Source organism: Meles meles, chromosome 12, assembly GCF_922984935.1.
Source record: "Meles meles chromosome 12, mMelMel3.1 paternal haplotype, whole genome shotgun sequence".
NCBI classification, from domain to species: domain Eukaryota; kingdom Metazoa; phylum Chordata; class Mammalia; order Carnivora; family Mustelidae; genus Meles; species Meles meles.
The window spans coordinates 48703957-48722716 of record NC_060077.1 but is presented as its reverse complement, the minus strand read 5'-3'; the positions used below and the strand labels follow the sequence as shown (position 1 = coordinate 48722716).

Sequence of the window (18760 nt, the reverse complement as noted above, 5' to 3'; positions counted from 1 at the left end):
TGGTCCTAGTGAGCTCCACTTTCTAAACCTCCAGGACGTGCATACTGGCCACTGTTAATTCTCTTACTTTAAATACATCAGTTAAGGGACTGGAATGACAGTCCAAATCCAAATAGAGAAATAGAGATACCTAAAAATTTAAAATTATGTTTGGATTAGTCTTGCGCTTTAAATAAAAGAATCACTTAAATGGCTGGTTAAGGAGAGGTCAGCATCAGAGGGAGAAAACGCACTGGGTTTCTTGGGGTCCCACCTTGGCGACAGTGCTTTATGTCCTGCAGGGCACAGACAACCCTGTGTCCACTAGGTGGCAGCACATCTTTATCTCCTGATGGGAGATAAAGACAAAAAAAGTCCTTGCCAGCTCATTCAGCTCAGCAATGACAGGTGTTCCTGCTTAACAATGGGCAGTGTTCAAAAACCTCTTGCTCTACAAAATCAAACTGTAAACAAGCTTGATAGGTAAAACAGGTTTGGAGCAGATGACTCAAAATCTACACAACTTTGTAACCAGGGCATGAACACTCCAAGCAGAAATACTAGCACAATTTAAAAGACATGCTCAATTCTCTCAAACTGTTTAAATTCTTAAAGACTAAAAACCATATTGCAGAAAGCAAAGGATAAGAGTCAGGGTCGGCTGAGGCTGCTGAGGGCAGAACGCACAGAAACCATCATCATTATAAGCATTTTCAGGACAGGGCCAGCGACCAACACAGCCCAGAGGGGGAACTGGTGCGCTGGCCGGCAGGGTTGGGCTGAGTCAGTGAAGCATGCCGTAGTACAACACATGAACATTCTGGGGAAAAGTGAGAAAAGAGAACGCCATGTCCTCCCGCCCGCCAATGCGTGTGGGAGACAGAACTCACCGAAGTGGGCTACTCACCCGCAGTTAAGTAGGCATAATAGCACTGGGACCACCTAGATTCGTTTTTCAGCCTCTCAAAGGAATCAAATGCATCCTTGAAGTTCAGCTCAATCATGCTGCACCAACCTAGGAAAGAAATATTTTTAGTGGGGGACCGTCAAGTCGTGATTTATACCCCATCCTTAAGCCAGAAATCTGATACTGCTGATGATCACTGTCTGGGTGTCGCATGTACACCACCCCTGAAAACCTAAAGATGATCTTTTGTCCCTTAAATATTTTCAGTGTGATGTTTTGAGTAAGACAAGGCACTTGTGATTTCACAGCCCATGAAGCTGTTTAGAAGCAGTAGAGTGAGGGGTGCCTCGGGGGGCGGGGGGCAGGTGGTTGAGCGTCCGACTCTTGGTTTCAGCTCAGGTGGTGATTTCAGGGTTGGGAGATGGAGCCCCACCTTGGCCTCTTCTTAAGAATCTCTCTCCCTGGGGACACCTGGGTGGCTCAGTGGGTTAAAGCCTCTGTCTTCAGCTCAGGTCATGATTCCAGGGTTCTGGGATCGAGCCCCACATCGGGCTCTCTGCTCAGCGGGAAGCCTGCTTCCCCCGCCCCCTGCCTGCCTCTCTGCCTATTTGTGATCTCTATCAAATAAAAAAAAAAAGAAAAAAGAAATTTTAAAAAAAAAAGAATCTCTCTCCCTCTCCCCCACACAAATAAATATATATATATTTTTTTAAGATTTTACCTATTTATTTGAGAAAGAGGGAGAGAGATAATGAGAGAGCACAAGCAGGGAGGAAAGGGAGAAGCAGGGTCCTGGCTCAGCAAGAAGCCCCATCTGGGGCTCGATCCCAGGAGCCTGGGTTCATGACCGGAGCCAAAGGCAGCTGCTTAACCAACTGAGCCACTGAGGTGCCGCACCCGCCCCCCCCTTTTAAAAGCAGTATAGAGAGACAAAGATTTCTATGAAAATACTCTTGATTTGTATCCTGCACTCCAGTTTGGTTGTGAGATGAATCTGAAGCCCAGCAGTACTTCTCCAAGAGCAGCCCCAGACACAGAAAAAGCAGCAATATAGTGACAACCTCGAAAAGGCTCAAGCACTCATGGCTCATTAATGATTACTATTAATTCTCAAACCCTTGTGGGAAGTGGAGATAAGCCAGTCAGAAATTAAGTACTTGCCCACCTTCCTTCTGCAGGTTGGCAGCAGGGCTGAGAAAGATCCCTGTCTTTCCTGGATCACAACACGAGACAGGCATTCTGGTAAGGAACAGCAGCCGCGAAAATTTGAGGAATTCTATCCTCATTTTTAGAAATGTCCCCCCCATTGCCTGAGCCCAGCACCTAGTATAATTCTAATTCTATTAGGGGCTTCCTAAGCTGGCGGATGGCAACCTCATTTTACCAAGGAGAAAAGCTAAGGCATGGAGAGGCTGGTGACTTGGTCAAGGTCACAGAGCTAGTGAGAAGAAATGACTAGGGAGTGAAGGCCATTACTCTCTCCTGTCCACAGTAGCCCCTCCATAATAATTCTGGTATCTTGAGCCATCTCGGATCTGCCTTTGAAGTACAAGGATGACAGGGGTCCACCCTTCTAGACAATCCAGTGTCAGATCCTACGGGACAGGGTAGGATAGGAAGTCGACATAGTTTCCAGTAAAAATTGGGGCAAATCATGTCCACCCTAGATGATGGGAGTTAAATGCAAAGTAGGCTTGGAACAAGGAGCACTGAATATGAATAAGAAGCCCGAGTTACAATTGTGCTACTTTTTCTTGGGTTAACCTTCCTAAGCCTTTGGGGTTACGCTTCAATGATCTCCAAGCCTCCTTCAGGTCTAACCCTCCATTCTGCCACAGACCCTGAAACGGTGCACTAAGACAGGCCATCCTAATCACTCTGCAATACATGGCCTTATCAAATCATTATGTCATACAACTTAGACTAATACATTATATGTCAATTATATCTCAATAAAAGTGGAAGGAAAAAAAAAAGGCAGCAGTATCTTAAGACCAAAAATGGCCACAAAATCTAGTTGTTAATTCAAGGTCTTTGAAATACATCCCATCCTACCTTATGGATACTAGCCAGAGCTCCAGCAGGTAGAGGACATAAAAATATATTTTGCATTGGATTATACTTCAGCTCCTTTCCCTAAACCATAAGAGGTACTTAAAACACAGTATTATTTTACTGGGAAGTTCCCAATCTTTTAGTGTGTATTTTTCTTTAAAAAGATTTAAAATTATCCAAGACAACAACTAAGTCCACAGCAGATAAGCAAGTGGCAAGCATCATACGGTCTGGACCTGAGGGTGGTAAATGCCCCCTGAGCATTCCCCATTTCTTCGTCCCCTCCCTGCAGAGGACCTTGGAGTTCCGATTTTCCCTGTTGATCCCATCATGACCTCATCACTTCTCCGCTCCCTGGCTCCTTCATTCCCTTTCTAGGTGCCTTACGATGTGACCTTGTCATACTGGGCTGAAGCCCTAACCACATGAGCCCCTTATTACATTGTGTCATTGTTGTTTCAACTGTTGTGCTGATTCTCCTCAGCCCCACAGAGCAACTGCTACAGAAACGATTATGAAATTGCTAAACAGCAGGACAGGAAAATTTTAGTGGGTCAGCAAAAAACTCATAGTAACAACTTTGGCACAGGAGGGAGAAAGCAGGAAGCAAAGAAATATTTCCATATCTGCTTAGAAATTTGTCTGCAGGAGGAGAGAAGCAGAAGGCAGGCACTCACACATGTGGGGAGGGCTGATGCCCACCTAAATCTAACCCTCGCAACCACTGAGGGCAGACACTGCAACACTCAAGGCAACCACGAGGCTTCCACAACTGTTCCCAGGTCTCCGAGCTAGTCAGGGAAAGGGCTGGGATTGGGGCTCCCATGCCCAACTCTCTCCCAGACCCTATTTTTCATTCCCAAGGAAAAAAAAAAAAGATCCCCTTGGGTGTGAGGGAAGGAAACATAGTTTAGATTCTAATGTGCAGGCACATAAAGTAGTTACAAAAGAGTTTCAGTGAATTCTTTGAACATGACCTAATACCCTAAAATCAAAATGTTATCAAGAATAAATTCTAAAGCAGGAAGGACAAGCACTGAGGTAAGTAACATCGCTTGTGCTACAGTAACAAGGTCTGCTTCTCACAAAAGGCAGCACGCATTTTACAAAGACCCAAACTGAAGAGCATGAAGAAGGCGGACCCGCACAGGAGGCATTAAGACCCACCACCAGAAGCTGCCCATCCAGCCGGACACAAGTGGAACGCATTCATGCCGTGGCATGACAAGAAGCTGGACAGACAGTTCATATTTACCTATTTCATACAGACAGACGTGTTGGATTTCTCTCTGATCTATCGCAAGCTCCAAAGCGGTATGGAAAGAAGTCAAGGCACTATTGATTTGACACTGAAGAGAAAAATGAAAACAGAGTTACTGGCTAAAATCTGTCATTAACATTACAATCATCTTCATTCCAAAGCATCTTCTTCCTTAATAGTTATTTTAAACAGATTAAACAGCACAGAAGGGAATGACCTCAAAATTTCCGGAACATTCCAATTTGCTCGTAAGTTGTGAGATGAACCTCGGCACAGAGCACTTCTTTTGCTCTGGCGGGAAACTCCCCCTCCTGTGTATACAACAGGCAGACCCTGGAGATAACCATAGGTTCAGTTCCACACCACAACAAGCGAATATTGCAATAAAGAGAGATGGAGGAATGTTCCGGTTTCCCAGTGCATACTAAAGTTATGCTTATACTATCTTGCAGTCCACTGAGGTGCAACAGCATTGTGTCTAAAGAACAATGTACACACCTTAATTTAAAAAACACTTTGTGGCTTAAAAACTGCTAACCATCTTCTGAGCTTCTGGCAAGTTGTAATCACAGATCACCATTCACAAATATAACAATAACCAAAAGAATTTGAAATACTGTGAAAATAACCAAACTGTGATACAGAGGCATGAAGTGAGCAAATGCTACTGGAAAAATGGGTTGCCACAAACCTTCAATTCATCAAAACAAAACAAAACCCTGGTATCTGCAAAGTGCAATAAAGTGTAGTGTAATGAGATGGAGTGTGTCTGGACCCAGCCCAGGCCAGAGAGACCCCGTCATGCCTGACTGCCTGAAGCCTCCTTTAGGCCTGCCCTTAGCACACTGTCCCCACTGGGACCCACTGACCCTGTCCTACAGTCCCTAGTATGGTTCCGTGTCCAAAATGCTTTGTATGACTGCTGCTGGTCCTCTCATCTCCTCCACTAACACTCAGTCCTGACTTTTGCATTTATTTAACCCAATGGACTCTCCAATGACTGTTTTCACTCCTGAATAAATCATTTAGTGTTTCTTTCCACTAAAGACCCTCTCAAAGCCTGCCAACCTCATGCAGAATGCCTGATATGAGCACCTAAAAAGCATCAAATTGAATGCAAAATACAGCATTTAATCCTACATACAGCGATGACTGGTGTTAATATAAATCCAAAATGCGCTAAAAATTTGGTACAGCCTGAGCTCAGTGATGCGTGCCCCAGGCCATACCCGGTCCCCACAAGTGCCACTCAGCTCCCTCTGCTGCGCATCCAGCCTCCCTGGGCTTCCTGATGTTCCCCACTCTGCTGCTCCTTGCCTACCCCCTTTCCAGTGCCCCTTCTGCCTCTCCTCCTCCAGCCAGCCATCCAGGGGCAGAAAGGATCACAGAAGAAAGGCTTCCCCATTCCCTGGCTCCTTCGGTGATGCATGGTCACTGTGTGAGGCTTCTTGGACACCACGGGCCATACAGATGAGTCAGGGAGGTCCTTAGGACATCCTGTGACTCAGCAGCACCATAAGCCAAATGACTCATCAACCAAGGCCTTGGCTCCATCAATAACTTCATGCCCCATAGTAATGTTTCACTTTGCCAGGAGGGTTCCGACTGCAGCATTCAATCCCTCATCCCCATCCACAAAGCCTAAGAAAGGACACACATCCCCACACCAGCGATTCCTGGTCTCAAGGAGGTTAACATCCAGTCGGAGGGACCTTCTCAGGAGACATTCACACTGAACTATGAGCACACAGCCCACAGCCACCAAGGTCCCATAGAGATGTTAAAAAAAATTTTTTTTTTAATTTAAAAATCAATTTTGTATGCAGTGTGTGTGCGTGTGCACAGGTGTGTTACAGAGTAAGCTAGTGGGACACTCATTACACCCACTCCTAACTTTTTTCTCTCTGGACCAACCATTCTCTCCCAGCTTCATATGTGCACTCGGTTGAGCACACTGGCAAGAAACCACAGTGCTGCGGGTTCTGCTTTGCATGTGTCTCCCCAGTTTGCTAAGCTCCTGACCATTAACCGTCGCACACAGGATATTTCCAGAGGAATCATCGCCACCAAGCCCTGTCCAGCTGTGGGCACCCTGCTTGACAATGCAATGCCACACCACCCTGCAGAAGACCAACGACTCATGAACATTAATTAATGGGCAACTACTAAGTGCCTGGGACCTATTGGCTTGAGCCACAAAGACAAATCACAACAAAGCTTTAAAAGCAAGTTTAGAGAAAAAAACAAACCAAGCAATATTTCAATCAACACAGTTTCTCTTAGCCCTTTCAAAAAAAAAAAAAAAAAAGGTCTGAGATTGGCCTGTATGAGTTCTATTTTCAGATGGAGAAACCAGAGTTCAAAGAGGTGAAGTGGCGTGGTCAAGGTCAACAAGATAGCAATAGGATAGTACTCATTGGGCTGATTGCCTGCAGAGTGTGCGTTCTTCAGGCAAAGCACATACAGTCATGATTCAATTAAGGGCTTTGTGATGGGGAGATTATCCTGGATTAACGGGGTGGGCCCTCAATGCAATCCCAAGTGTCCTGATAACAGGCTCGCAGAGAGGCAGAGAGCGCTGACGCTTGCGGGGGCGGGGGGAGGAGGTACAATGTGATCACAGAGGCACAGACTGGAGACGCAGCCACCAGCCCAGGGGCCACTAGAATCCACAAGAGGCATGAAACGGACTGTCCTCTGAGCCTCTAGATGGAGGGCCACCCCCAGTCACTTTGATTTCAGGCAGCAAAAAGGACTCCAGATTTCTGACCTCCAGAATGGTAGGAGAATTAATGGCTGCTGTTTTAAGCCACCAAGTCTGTGATAACTTGTTCCATGACCTTAGAAAATGAGCACAGGGTATTACTTTCAAAATTAAACTGTGAAGAAAGTACCACTGCTCCTTCTGTTCATTATAAGCCCTCTGACAGAACTAGAAGGTACAGAGACCCTTACGGAGCTTAATGATATTATCCCGAAAGTACTAAGCATAACTACAAAATTAATTCTAGTTCTAGCCTGATTACTCATTAAAGAATTACAATGAAAAACCATTAAAATGGTGAAAACAGATTTCCTCTTCTTTTTCACCAAAATAATTTTTAAATTTTATTTCTGTTTTTTAGAGAGAGAGAGAAAGAAGCAAGCATGAACGCAGAGGGCAAGCAGGAGGCGGGGAGCAGGGGTTGCAAAGAGAGAGGGAGAATCTCCAGCAGACTTTCCACCGAGCACAGAGCCTGATGCAGGGCTCCACCTCACGACCAAGATCATGACCCGAGCCAAAAATCAAGAGTTGGACGTTCAAACCACTGAGTCACCCAGGTGTCCCTTCACCAAAATAAAATAAAAACAACTAATGGGGGTGCTTTTACTACTATAAATGATAATAACCACAACGTAACAGAGAAAGAATTATCATGCTCAATCTGATACCTGGTTCAAAGAGTCATTTTTTAAGGAAATATATGTATGCTGAGCTTAAGAGAACACAGAAATCGGGCTAGAATGAAATAGCTATGAAGCCAAGAATCTGAGGTCAGGTACCATCTAGGTGTGTGTCCCATGAATTCGGCAGGGATGCTCCGTATCACAGAACTACCTGACGTCTCAGCTTCCTCACTCGTAAAATGAGGAGATAATGCTGGCCAGCACGAACTGCTTCCAGAGAAAGCAGTGGAGAACAAAGGCACAAGTCTTGGCCAAATTAAATGGAGCCTATCTGTTGCCAAATTAAAACCAGCACCATGTACAACTATTGCTTCATTTCCCCAGAGATAGGACATGTTTTTCCAGTTATTGAGGATGCCTTTCTTGATACCTGTATTCCTTTTCTCTTTAAAGATTTTTTTTTTAAAGATTTTTATTTATTTATTTATTTGACAGACAGAGATCACAAGTAGGCAGAGGCAGGCAGAGAGAGAGGGGGAAGCAGGCTCCCCGCCAAACAGAGAGCCAGATGTGGGGCTCGATCCCAGGACTCTGAGATCATGACCTGAGCTGAATGCAGAGGCTTAACCCACTGAGCCACCCACGCGCCCCCCTGTATTCCTTTCTTGATAGCATTTTATACTTGTGTGGCAACTGTCCATGGGCTTTGTTCCTCCATTTGACTCTGCATGAATGCTGCCGGTGTGTAGGGAGACTTGGGATTTTTGCAAGTCAATTTTGCATGTCACTGTATACTCATGAACTCTCATGACTTTTTTTAAAGCTTTTTCTCTTGGATTTTCTGGGAGAGATATTCAAATCACATGCAAATAATGATACTGTTGTCTATTCCTATAGAAGGGACCCCTCCGATTGGTGAGAAGCACTGGTACAGATACTATTAGCAAGCAAGCTCACCTCCTTGCTTTATTCCCGTCTTCAGTGAGGCTGTTGCGCCATTAAATATAGTTTGCGGGACATTTTTAGAAGAATGCCATCGTTACCAAACAAAGAAATTCCCTTTCTATTTCTAATTTGCTAATAGTTTGCTTGGTTTTCGAAGTGGATTTCATTAAATGCCATCTGGGCACCTAGTGATAGGACTATGTGTGTGTTTGTTTTTTTTTTAAGATTTTATTTACTTATTTGACAGACAGAGATCACAAGCAGGCAGAGAAGCAGGCAGAGAGAGAGGGGGAAGCAAACTCCCTGCTGGACAGAGAGCCTGATGTGGGGCTCGATCCCAGGACCCTGGGATCATGACCTGAGCCGAAGGCAGAGGCTTTAACCCACTGAGCCACCCAGGCGCCCCGGACTATGTGGTTTTAACAATTACTTCCTTCATGCAGTTTATAACGGGAAGACATTTTCTGAGGCTGAACCATGCCTGCTTTTGAAATAACTCCTACTAAGGTCATAATGGGGCATTTAAAAAATACATTGCTGGATTTGACTTGATAATATTTATTGAGAGTTTCTGTATTCAGAATGAAATTGACCTACAGTTTTCTGATCAGTGTTCTCCTCTAGTTTTGGTATCAGGATAATGTCAGAATTTGTAGACTTGTAGGAAACATTTTCATATTTTCTATGCTCTGGAACTACATAATCAACTAGTTCACTATAAAGTCATACCTTTCAACTGAATAATTCATTCATTTAAAATGTTTAAAATTTGGGGGCACCTGGGTTGCTGCTGGTTAAGTGTCAACTCTTGGCTTCAGCTCAGGTCATGATCTCAGAGAGGAGACTGAGCCCTGCGTGGGGCTCTGAGCTCAGCAGGGAGTCTGCTTGTCCCTCTTGCCTTTCCTGCCCCCATCCCCCATTCATGCTCGTTCTCAAATAAATCATGAAAATGTTTAAAAGACCATAATTTAAATTTTTTCTTTTAATGGACATACAACATGACAAAGAATATTAAACTTTAGTCAATAGTACCAGATTTCCTTGCCAACTTCATAACCAACACAATTTTGGAACTTGGGAAATTATTTGTTTCATTTATAAATCTCAGGAGATGTTGAGATAAATGATTTAGTGCACACAAAATGCTCTTAGGGAAGGTGTATTGTCCATAAAATTAGACATATGCTACCTGTTAATAGTGCCGGGAGATAAATCACAATATTGTCTTCCAACATTTAGAAAGATTTGCGATAAGTAGCAATTAAGTTTCTATTTTCTTTAGACCACTGGAAGAAATTCTGGATTCTTTCTTGCAGACATAATTAAGAGCTGTTTGGGTTAAGATTCTACCACAAATATCTAAGCGTGTATTCTCGCCTAACCCAAACATGCACAGACCTGAAGAGACAGGGGACAAAGAGAAAGGAAACATGTAAGGGACCACAAATCATATTTTCCAATTTTTAAAATGTAAAACATTTCCACAACAGTATATTTTTAAAGCCCTTTAGGAAGTGAGTATGAAGACACAAGAAGTCTGAATAATTTTCAGAGTCAGCACAGTAAGCTTGGAGTTGACTAATGTTACATCCTGATCTACAGAAGAGCCCCACTAGCTATACCAAGCTGGGAGGATACAGTAAATTCAGCTACCGAGCAAAAGATTCCCTCTCTAGAATTGAAAAAAGAAAAAATGGAAAATGAAAATGGAAACAACGCCAAGTTCTTTTGGGGGCCTGACCCAGACTCTCATGCCAAAAGGACATCAAGTTCCAGACTTCCCTGAATCTCTAAAGCAAGATTCCACTTCAGGCAGTTTCCTCTGGTGCCCCCTCCGAATCGCATTTAGCATCAAAGGACAGCTCTAGCTCACACAAAAGGGTCTCAGCTCAGAGCCAGTCTACTGGCATTCAAACAATGCCGCCATCACCCCGTTCTGCTGTGTTCCACACCAGGGAGGAGATCACTGCTGCGGTAGCAAATCAAAGAACATGACAGTCCCTGTGGGCTTAAGCTGCGAGGAGAGGGTAATGCCCACACAGAACACTCTTAATACTCACTGGAAAATTTCCAGCTCGGTGAGTATAGACGTTTGTAAGACATCGGCACATTGTTTCGAGAGGTTTAAGTAACCAAGTAAGCAGAGTTTTAGATTCCGGCAGAATTCCTGAGGTGAGTCAAGAACGTAGGTGCTCTGCAACAAGACAGCGCGCGCGTGTGTGTGTGTGTGTCTGTGTGTGTGTGTGTGTGTGTGTGTGTGTGTGTGTGTGTGTGTGTGTGTGTGTGTTAGGGCACTAAAGGGCCTCGAGGTCTCTAATATTCATGAGGTACCTGGATACTAAACACGCAGGCGCCTAATATGCAAAAAGCACAAAATTTTCACAACACTAAATATGCAGGAAAAGTTACTACGTAGTGGCCTTAATTTGACCATCCACTGGGGGCACCCATTCTGGCACCATGTGTCCTCTACCCAAGAAACACTAATAAAACCCTGAGGGTCCACTGTTTCAGCTGTGTCAGTGAAGCAAGATGTAACACACTGTGTACCCCAATACCTGGGTAGCATGGCTTTTCCCCCACCCCTGCACACTATCCTAAGAGCATTAACCTACACTATCCTTTTCCCCTTGCTTCTTGCTGTGTTTTACACTGATTTAGTAAAGCGTGTGATTCGAGTCTATTTTAAGTTAGCATGGGAATCTTCCCATTTTGAGACCTCTGGGGGAACTTGCTGGGCTCTGTACTCGGAGACTACCAGGGTATCAGCGGCATCCATGTGAAAAGAAAGGAAAACCCCAAATGCCCGTAAGGAGACACTAGTTGACACCGACAGCTGTTTGAGGCTGACTTGTGTCCCCACCCCCGAATTTGTATGTTGAGGTAAGAATCCCTAGTATCTCCGAATGTGACTGTATTTAGAGGTAAGTTCTCTAAGGCGGTAATTACATTAAAATGAGGTCTTTAAGGCAGGCCCTAATCCACTATAACTGGTAGGCTTAGAGAAGAAGGGGACATGGGCATGTCTACACACACACACACACACACACACACACACACACACAGGAAGACACATGAAGACAGAGGGAGCAGGCGGTTATCTACAAGCCAAAGAGAGATGGCTCGGAGGGGGGAAAAAATCGGCACGCATGGGTGGCTCAGTGGGTTAAAGCCTCTGCCTTCAGCTCAGGTCATGATCTCGGGGTCCGGGGTTCGAGCCCCACATCGGGCTCTCTGCTAACCAGGGAGCCTGCTTCTTCCTCTCTCTCTGCCTGCCTCTCTGACTACTTGTGATCTCTGTCTGTAAAATAAATAAATAAAATATTAAAAAAAAAATCAACTGGCCGACACCTTGGTCGGATTTTTAACCTCAGGACTATAAGAAAACGAATTTCTGTACCCGCTCTGTGGTTCCTTGTTAGGGCAGCCCAAGGAGACTAACACATCACGTGTCAGGTGTATCCTTTCCTTGGGGAGCCATTGTCCTATGTGACGGGAAGGGGACGGGTCCTGCCTGTCTGGAAATGCTTTCTGGTCTGAGCAAGGGCAGGAGTATCTGACCTAAGCTAGGCAGATCACAGTACGTCCTCCTCCCTCCCTCAGAATCTGCTCCTGGAGTTCTCTCACAGGAGATGAATATGGGCAGGTTTGGTCTCTGTCTGCATGCGTGCGTGTGTGCGTGCGTGTGTGTGTACGTCTTCCAATACGTGTACATACGTTTATGGGCCGTCTAAGTTATTCCCTATACGAACTGTGTAGTTTGTGTACTAGACCAGTCGTCCCAAAGCTTTTATCAATGTATATATGTACCAACAGTTTAGAAGAGGGCTATTTCCCTAAGCCTTTCCCAACAGGGAATATTTTCAGTATTTGCCGATTATTTTTCCCCTTGCTTTAATCTGCATCTCACAGATTCTATTATGAAGGCCACAGGGTACTGACCACTTGTGTATCTTTTGGCTTATCTACTTTTAGATGTTGTGGCTAGTTTTCTTTTTGTATGTTTATCCTTTTGCTATGTTCCAAGTTTGTAAGAGTTCTTACTATGTTAAGGATTTTAATTCTAGCTTTATTCTTCATTTTTTCAACTTTGTTTACAATATTCTGTAATATAGAAGTTCATTTTTATGTCCGTTCTGATATTTTGATCCATGTATGATCAATTCTATCAGTCTTTTCCTTACTGTTTTGGTTTCAGAGTTCTGTTTACACAGTCCTTGGTGGGGGAGAATGGAGCTTTTAATACCACTGCACACACGGAATCTACAAATTATGCAGAATAAGGGGAACTTTTCAAAATGCCATAGATAAGGCTGCTTTCATTCTGACAAAAATCCAGGGGTTATAGGAATAGATCATCCCAGCACAACCAAGAGAGGCACAGGGCAAGAGGCCAGAGTATGCACTCAAGGTTCACATGCACACACACACTCTGAGTCCTGCTGTCTGGGATCCCAGCACTGGTCAAGGCATTTGAAATACACAGTGACCCTCGGGGCGTCTGGGTGGCTCAGTGGGTTAAGCCTCTGCCTTCGGCTCAGGTCATGATCTCAGGGTCCTGGGATCGAGCCCCGCATCGGGCTCTCTGCTCTGCGTGGAGCCTGCTTCCTCCTCTCTCTCTGGCTGCCTCTCTGCCTACTTGTGATCTCTGTCTGTCAAATAAATAAATAAAATCTTTTAAAAAAAAAGGAAAGAAATACACAGTGACCCAGACAAAGTCTCTACCTCATGGAGCCTGCATCTCATTCTAATGGGGAGAGACAGACAACGAGCCAACAAGAAACGCACTTTGCTCTGTGTGTGTCCAGTGAACAGGAGTGTCTGGGCAGAAATGAGGAGGGGTGGTGAAGGAGACAGGGAGTCCAGCAGCAGGCATGAGGCCAATGTGTCCAATACAACAGTCATGAAAGACCTCCCCCAGGAGGGGGCAAACAAAGTCATAGGAGGGGAAGAAGTGTCTCTCTCCTCCCCCAGGCCCCACGGGCTCTGACCTTCCTTCCCAGTCCTCTCCACCCACAGTGACCACCGGCTCATCTGGCCCTTTTTTTTTTTTTTTTTAAAGATTTTATTTATTTATTTGACAGACAGAGATCACAAGTAGGCAGAGAGGCAGGCAGAGAGAGAGGAGGAAGCAGGCTCCCTGCCGAGCAGACAGCCCGATGTGGGGCTTGATCCCAGGACCCTGAAATCATGACCTGAGTCGAAGGCAGAGGCTTAACCCACTGAGCCACCCAGGCGCCCCTCATCTGGCACTTTTATCGCCTGAGGGATCACCTTTCATGCGTTCAGCGTTGCTATTCATAGATTATAAATTTATTTTGGGGCTGGGGCTTTTGCTAGCCCTCTGGGCATCCCCCAGAAGGCCTTTTACAACAGAGGCAACAAATCTTCGATTATGCCCAAGAAATGGAAGATGGTAGATCTATTTTCAGCACCTCCACATGGACAGCAATCCCCTTGAGAAAGGAGTTGCGTAACCAAATCCTGTGCTAATGAATGGTAGAACTGAATAACGCACCCGTGACGACATTTCCTCGGCGTCTCAACAATTACACACAAGATGTCAACAAAATCTGCGACAGAAAGTGCTTTATACTGGGTCTACAGCCCAGACGCAATTCTGTCTGAAGAGGAAAAGCCCTGACCAAGCACCGTGTGCTTAGCGCTGTGCCACAGCCACATGACGTTATTGAAGGCTGGCATGGGAGGCACTGTCCTCTTTCTATACGCAAGGACACAGCCTCAGAATGCTTGGCCCGTCCAGAAGCGGAAGAGCCCATTCTGAGCTGAGCCCGATGCTTTTTTAGCCATGCCATGTTGCCTTTTAAAAGAACAGGGAATTTGTGTGAAAAACAGCAGTAAATGTAAGAGAAAGGTGTTTAATGATGCTATCAAAGAACCAAAATTAACAGTGCCAAAGACAATGTAAAGAGTTAACTCAGGAAAGCAAAGACCGTGGAAATACAGACATCCTAATCTACAAAAAGTTAACACTACTCAGAAGGCAGCAATTCAAGATAAACAGACACACTTGAGTACAGGTGGAGAAGATCCGCTATGCACAGACACTGGCGTGAGAGACAGAGGAGCTGCAATCAGGAAAGCAACTTTGAGAAGTTTTCCTACACGGAATGGCACTCTCTGTAAAGGATGGCAAATGGCCAAGCTCCTATGTTTTTCCCCCAAAGAGGAACTGAAGACAAGCTGTACAAAGTGGAGGCAAACCCAGGTAGTTCGTTCTGAAGATTAAAGAACCATAAAAATATTTTATGACAGCTTTGAGATGTACTTCACATCCCAAAAGACTCATCCTTTTAAAATATACAATTAAGTGGCTTTTAGATTTGAAAGCTGGGGAAAAAAAAACACCTTAAAAATGATGTAGTCTCGTGTTTCTCAAAATGTATTCTACAGAACCGTTCAAGTCTCACAGGCTACTGTGTAAAAATGAATTGTCCTGGTCAAACGAGTTGGGCAAACAGACGGAATCCCTGCATACACTAGTTCTCTCTCAGAGAGAAACTAGAGTCTCCAAGCAGGCCGGGCATATCCAGATTTGCCTGACATGAACCTCTTTTCACGGAGCACATCCAAACTAGTCCATCAAATCTGGGTTCCAGGGCAGATGCTTTGGAAAAACCCTCGTTTTCCAGGTGAAGAAACAGAGCCAGAGAAGGCTGACTGGCTTAACTGAGGTCTTACAGCACTTTCAAGCTGCCCCGTCTGTGAGCAACCGTTGGGAAGGAGACCATGTCTTTACCGTTCATGACAGAGCCAAGCCCTCTTCAGACTTAGTCCAGTGCTTTCTACACGGCAAACCCTGAAGCAACAGGACAACAGACTCCCAGAGCTGGTAAGCCCGCTCTCAGACCACTACCACCCAACAAATCAGGAAACAGATTCAAGAACTCCATGTACCCACGTGTTTAAGAGCCCAAAGTTATAAAGAAAAACAGGAAAGCTCAAGATGATGTTATGAGAAAATACAAGATTTCCCACAAGAGTTCTGCATGTTGGGTAGGTAAAAAGGAGAAATGCTCTTTCCTAAAACCAGACTCAGTCACCCCTCAAGGAATTTACCGTCTTCTCCTCAGCAACAAGAGTGAGGGACAAAGGACTGGGACACTATATGGATGTGTGGGCCCACGGTTAAAAGAGGAGATAAACAAGTGAAACATTAAACTCCTCTTTTTCAAACTGGTATTAAAGAAAATCCTATTCAAAAACGGGTAAGCAGAAATGAAAACAGGAACAATCCTCACAACCCGGAAGGGCAGAGGAAAACAACGCACGTGCTTCACACACACAATTAAATATGGACAAAGAGCTCCTCTGAGAGAAAGGAGATCTGGGCTGAGAAACAAAATCAAATGATCCCTTGTTTCCCTACTCACGCCTGTTCTACCCACCTCTCTCCACCAAATGTTCCAGCCCCACTGGGCCTGGATCTCCCAGTTATGTTGCCTCTTCTTGGCTCTGGCCTTGAAGTTAGGCCAGTCCCCCAAGCTCTTATCTCTACCTTCAGACTCCCACAGAGGCTTCAGTAGCCTGGCATACACTCCCACTTCTGTGTTGTCTTTCCCAGCTGTGAGGGTGGCACCTTGGGTAAGCCACACCTGGCCTGACCTTCCAGTAGGCCTGTGTGTATGTTGCTCAGAGCCTGGCTGCATCTTCATCAGCCTGTGGCCTGCTTGCCATGCAGCATGGCTCTCCACAGTGCAAGAGCCCTGCCCCTGTCCCCACAGCCCTTCACAGCACTCCCTCATCATCACCACAGCCAACGAAGACTAGCACTCACTCAGAGCTCCCGGAGCAGCAGCACAGGCCTCCCAGATGACCATCTCCCTGGATCTTTTTATTTTTTTTTAAAGATTGTGTCAATTTTTTTGTCAGAGAGACAAAGAGAGGGCACAAGCAGGGGAGCAGCAGGCTCTCCACTGAGCAGGGAGCCTGATGCGGGGCTCCATCCCAGGATCCTGGGACTGTGACCTGAGCCAAAGGCTGGCGCTTCACAGGACTGAGCCCCCCAGGTGCCCCACCACCTCACTGAAAAGAGCAAAACTATGCCCTAGGTTCCCTTGGGATGGGGGGGCACTGTCGGGGCAGGCAATGAGGGTCACACAGAGACACAAACAAAAGTACCAGACAGCAGGCCTCAACACACAATTTACATAATAAATGAGATTAATTATAACAACAGAAGACACGGGGCAATGAACATTTTAGAGAACAAAACCTTCAGGCAGGACCCAGGGAAACACTTTACCTGTTACTACTGGTTCATTATAAAGGATACACATTAACAGCCAGAGGAAGACGGAGGTAGAGAGGACGAGGTCCAAAAGGGTCCTGAGCACAGAAGGAGTTTGAGATGTGCCAACCTCCCAGCAGATGGATGAATTAACCCATCTGGAAGCTCTCTGAACCCTGTCATTTAGGATTTTAATGAAGGATCCACTAGTTAGGCTTGGCTGATTAAATCACTGCTCTGGGTGACTAATTCAGTCTCCAGCTCCCCCGCATCCTAGGAGGTTGGTGGTAAGAAGTGCCATGCAAAGTTGCAGCCCTCTGGTCACACACCCAGCCCCCGTCCTGCAGCCACCTAGGAGCTACCGGTCAACTCATTAACAGAAACTCAGGGTAAAGGTGAGGAGGGCTGTTAGGAATGACACACTCTTCTATCACCTCTCACTTACAAAGTTCCAGGATTTTAGGGCTCTGTGCCAGGAACTAGGGACAAAGACCAAATACAAATCTTACGACAGCACAATATTACAGCCCTCAAGCCCTCTCAAGTAAAACAATAAGTATAATCCCTACCTACCTAAGAACATTAATAGTTCACGCTTAAGAGAGGTATAAAGTTTTCTTTTTTAATTTTATTTATTTGAGAGAGAGAGAATGAGAGAGAGTGAGCGAGCATGAGGTGGTAGGGGGGAGAGGGTGGGTCAGAAGGAGAAGCAGACTCCCTGCTGAGAGGAAGCCCCCATGCAGGACTCTGATCCCTGGACTCCAGAATCATGACATGAGCCAAAGACCATCACTTAACCAACTGAGCTACCCAGGTGCCCAGAGTGGTATAAAGTTTTAAAAAATGAATTCTAAAACAAGCCAAATTAAGGAAAGCTAGAAATAAAATGGAAGTAAAAAATAAATGGATAAAAAAAAAAAATCACATCCAAAAGCCCGTGTAATCTCAAAGCCCAATCACAAAATAAACGCAAATTTATATAATACCACAAAAATAACACAAAAAAATACCACAAATTAAAGGTAACACCACATTTTTACATATCTATTAACAGTATTGGCATTTTTTTTTTAAAGTAGGGTCCATACCCAGCATGGAGCCCAACCCAGGGCTTGAACTCACAACCCTGAGATCAAGACCTGAGCTGAGATCAAGAATTGGACACTTAAGTGACTAAGCCCCCTGGGGACTCCAGTATTGGCATACTTTAAAAAAAACAAAAACAAAACAAACAAACAAAATATATATATATATATATACATACATACATACTTTAAAGATTTTCTTTATTTTTATTTGAGAAAGAGTGAGAGTATGAGAAGGGAGAAGGTAGAGGGAGAAGCAGACTCCCCATGGAGCTGGGAGTCTGTTGTGGGATTTGATCCCAGGACACCGAGATCATGACCTGAGCCAAAGGCAGTTGCTTAACCAACTGAGCCACCCAGGTGTCCCATTATTGGCATGCCTTTAAAAGTAGTAAGTGGAAATTAAACAAGTACAATAGAAAACTAAAATGCATGTAATGTTTTATGTTAAAACATTATTGAAGAAATTATATATATATATATACATATATGAGAAAAGTAGATAAAAACTCTAAATTACTATTTTTTTAAAGATTTATTTTTTGGGGGGAGAGGCAGAGGAAGAGAGAGCAAGAGAAACCATAAGCAGACTCCCCACTTAATGCAGAGAGTGATGCAGGGCTCAATCTCATGACCCTGAGATCATAACCTGAGCCAAAACCAAGAGTCAAATGCTTAACAAACTGAGCCACCCAAGTGCCCCACTAAGTATTTTTAAGGTAATAACGATAATGTTGTTCAAAACATGATAAAATCATAATTACCAAAGTTAAGGAATATTCATTTAAAAACACCTATAAAAGGTGGAATATAAAAGCATCTCAAAAACAGACTCCACCTGGATCTTTTCTGACCACACCACCATGAAACTAGAAATCAACCAGAAGAAT

At 44.7% G+C, this 18760-nt stretch overlaps 1 protein-coding gene across 2 annotated transcripts in view; it reads right to left on the bottom strand.

Moving 5' to 3' along the window:
• The window catches only part of TTC39C (tetratricopeptide repeat domain 39C), a 106810-nt gene that overhangs the window by 15815 nt on the left and 72235 nt on the right, over window positions 1-18760 (bottom strand). For both annotated transcript variants that reach the window (XM_046024711.1, XM_046024712.1), the window contains exons 7-8: window positions 4197-4290; window positions 887-994 (exon numbers count right to left, since the gene is read on the bottom strand). In XM_046024711.1, coding sequence (XP_045880667.1) covers window positions 887-994; window positions 4197-4290 — 202 coding nt within the window. The remainder of the gene's footprint in view (window positions 1-886; window positions 995-4196; window positions 4291-18760) is intronic.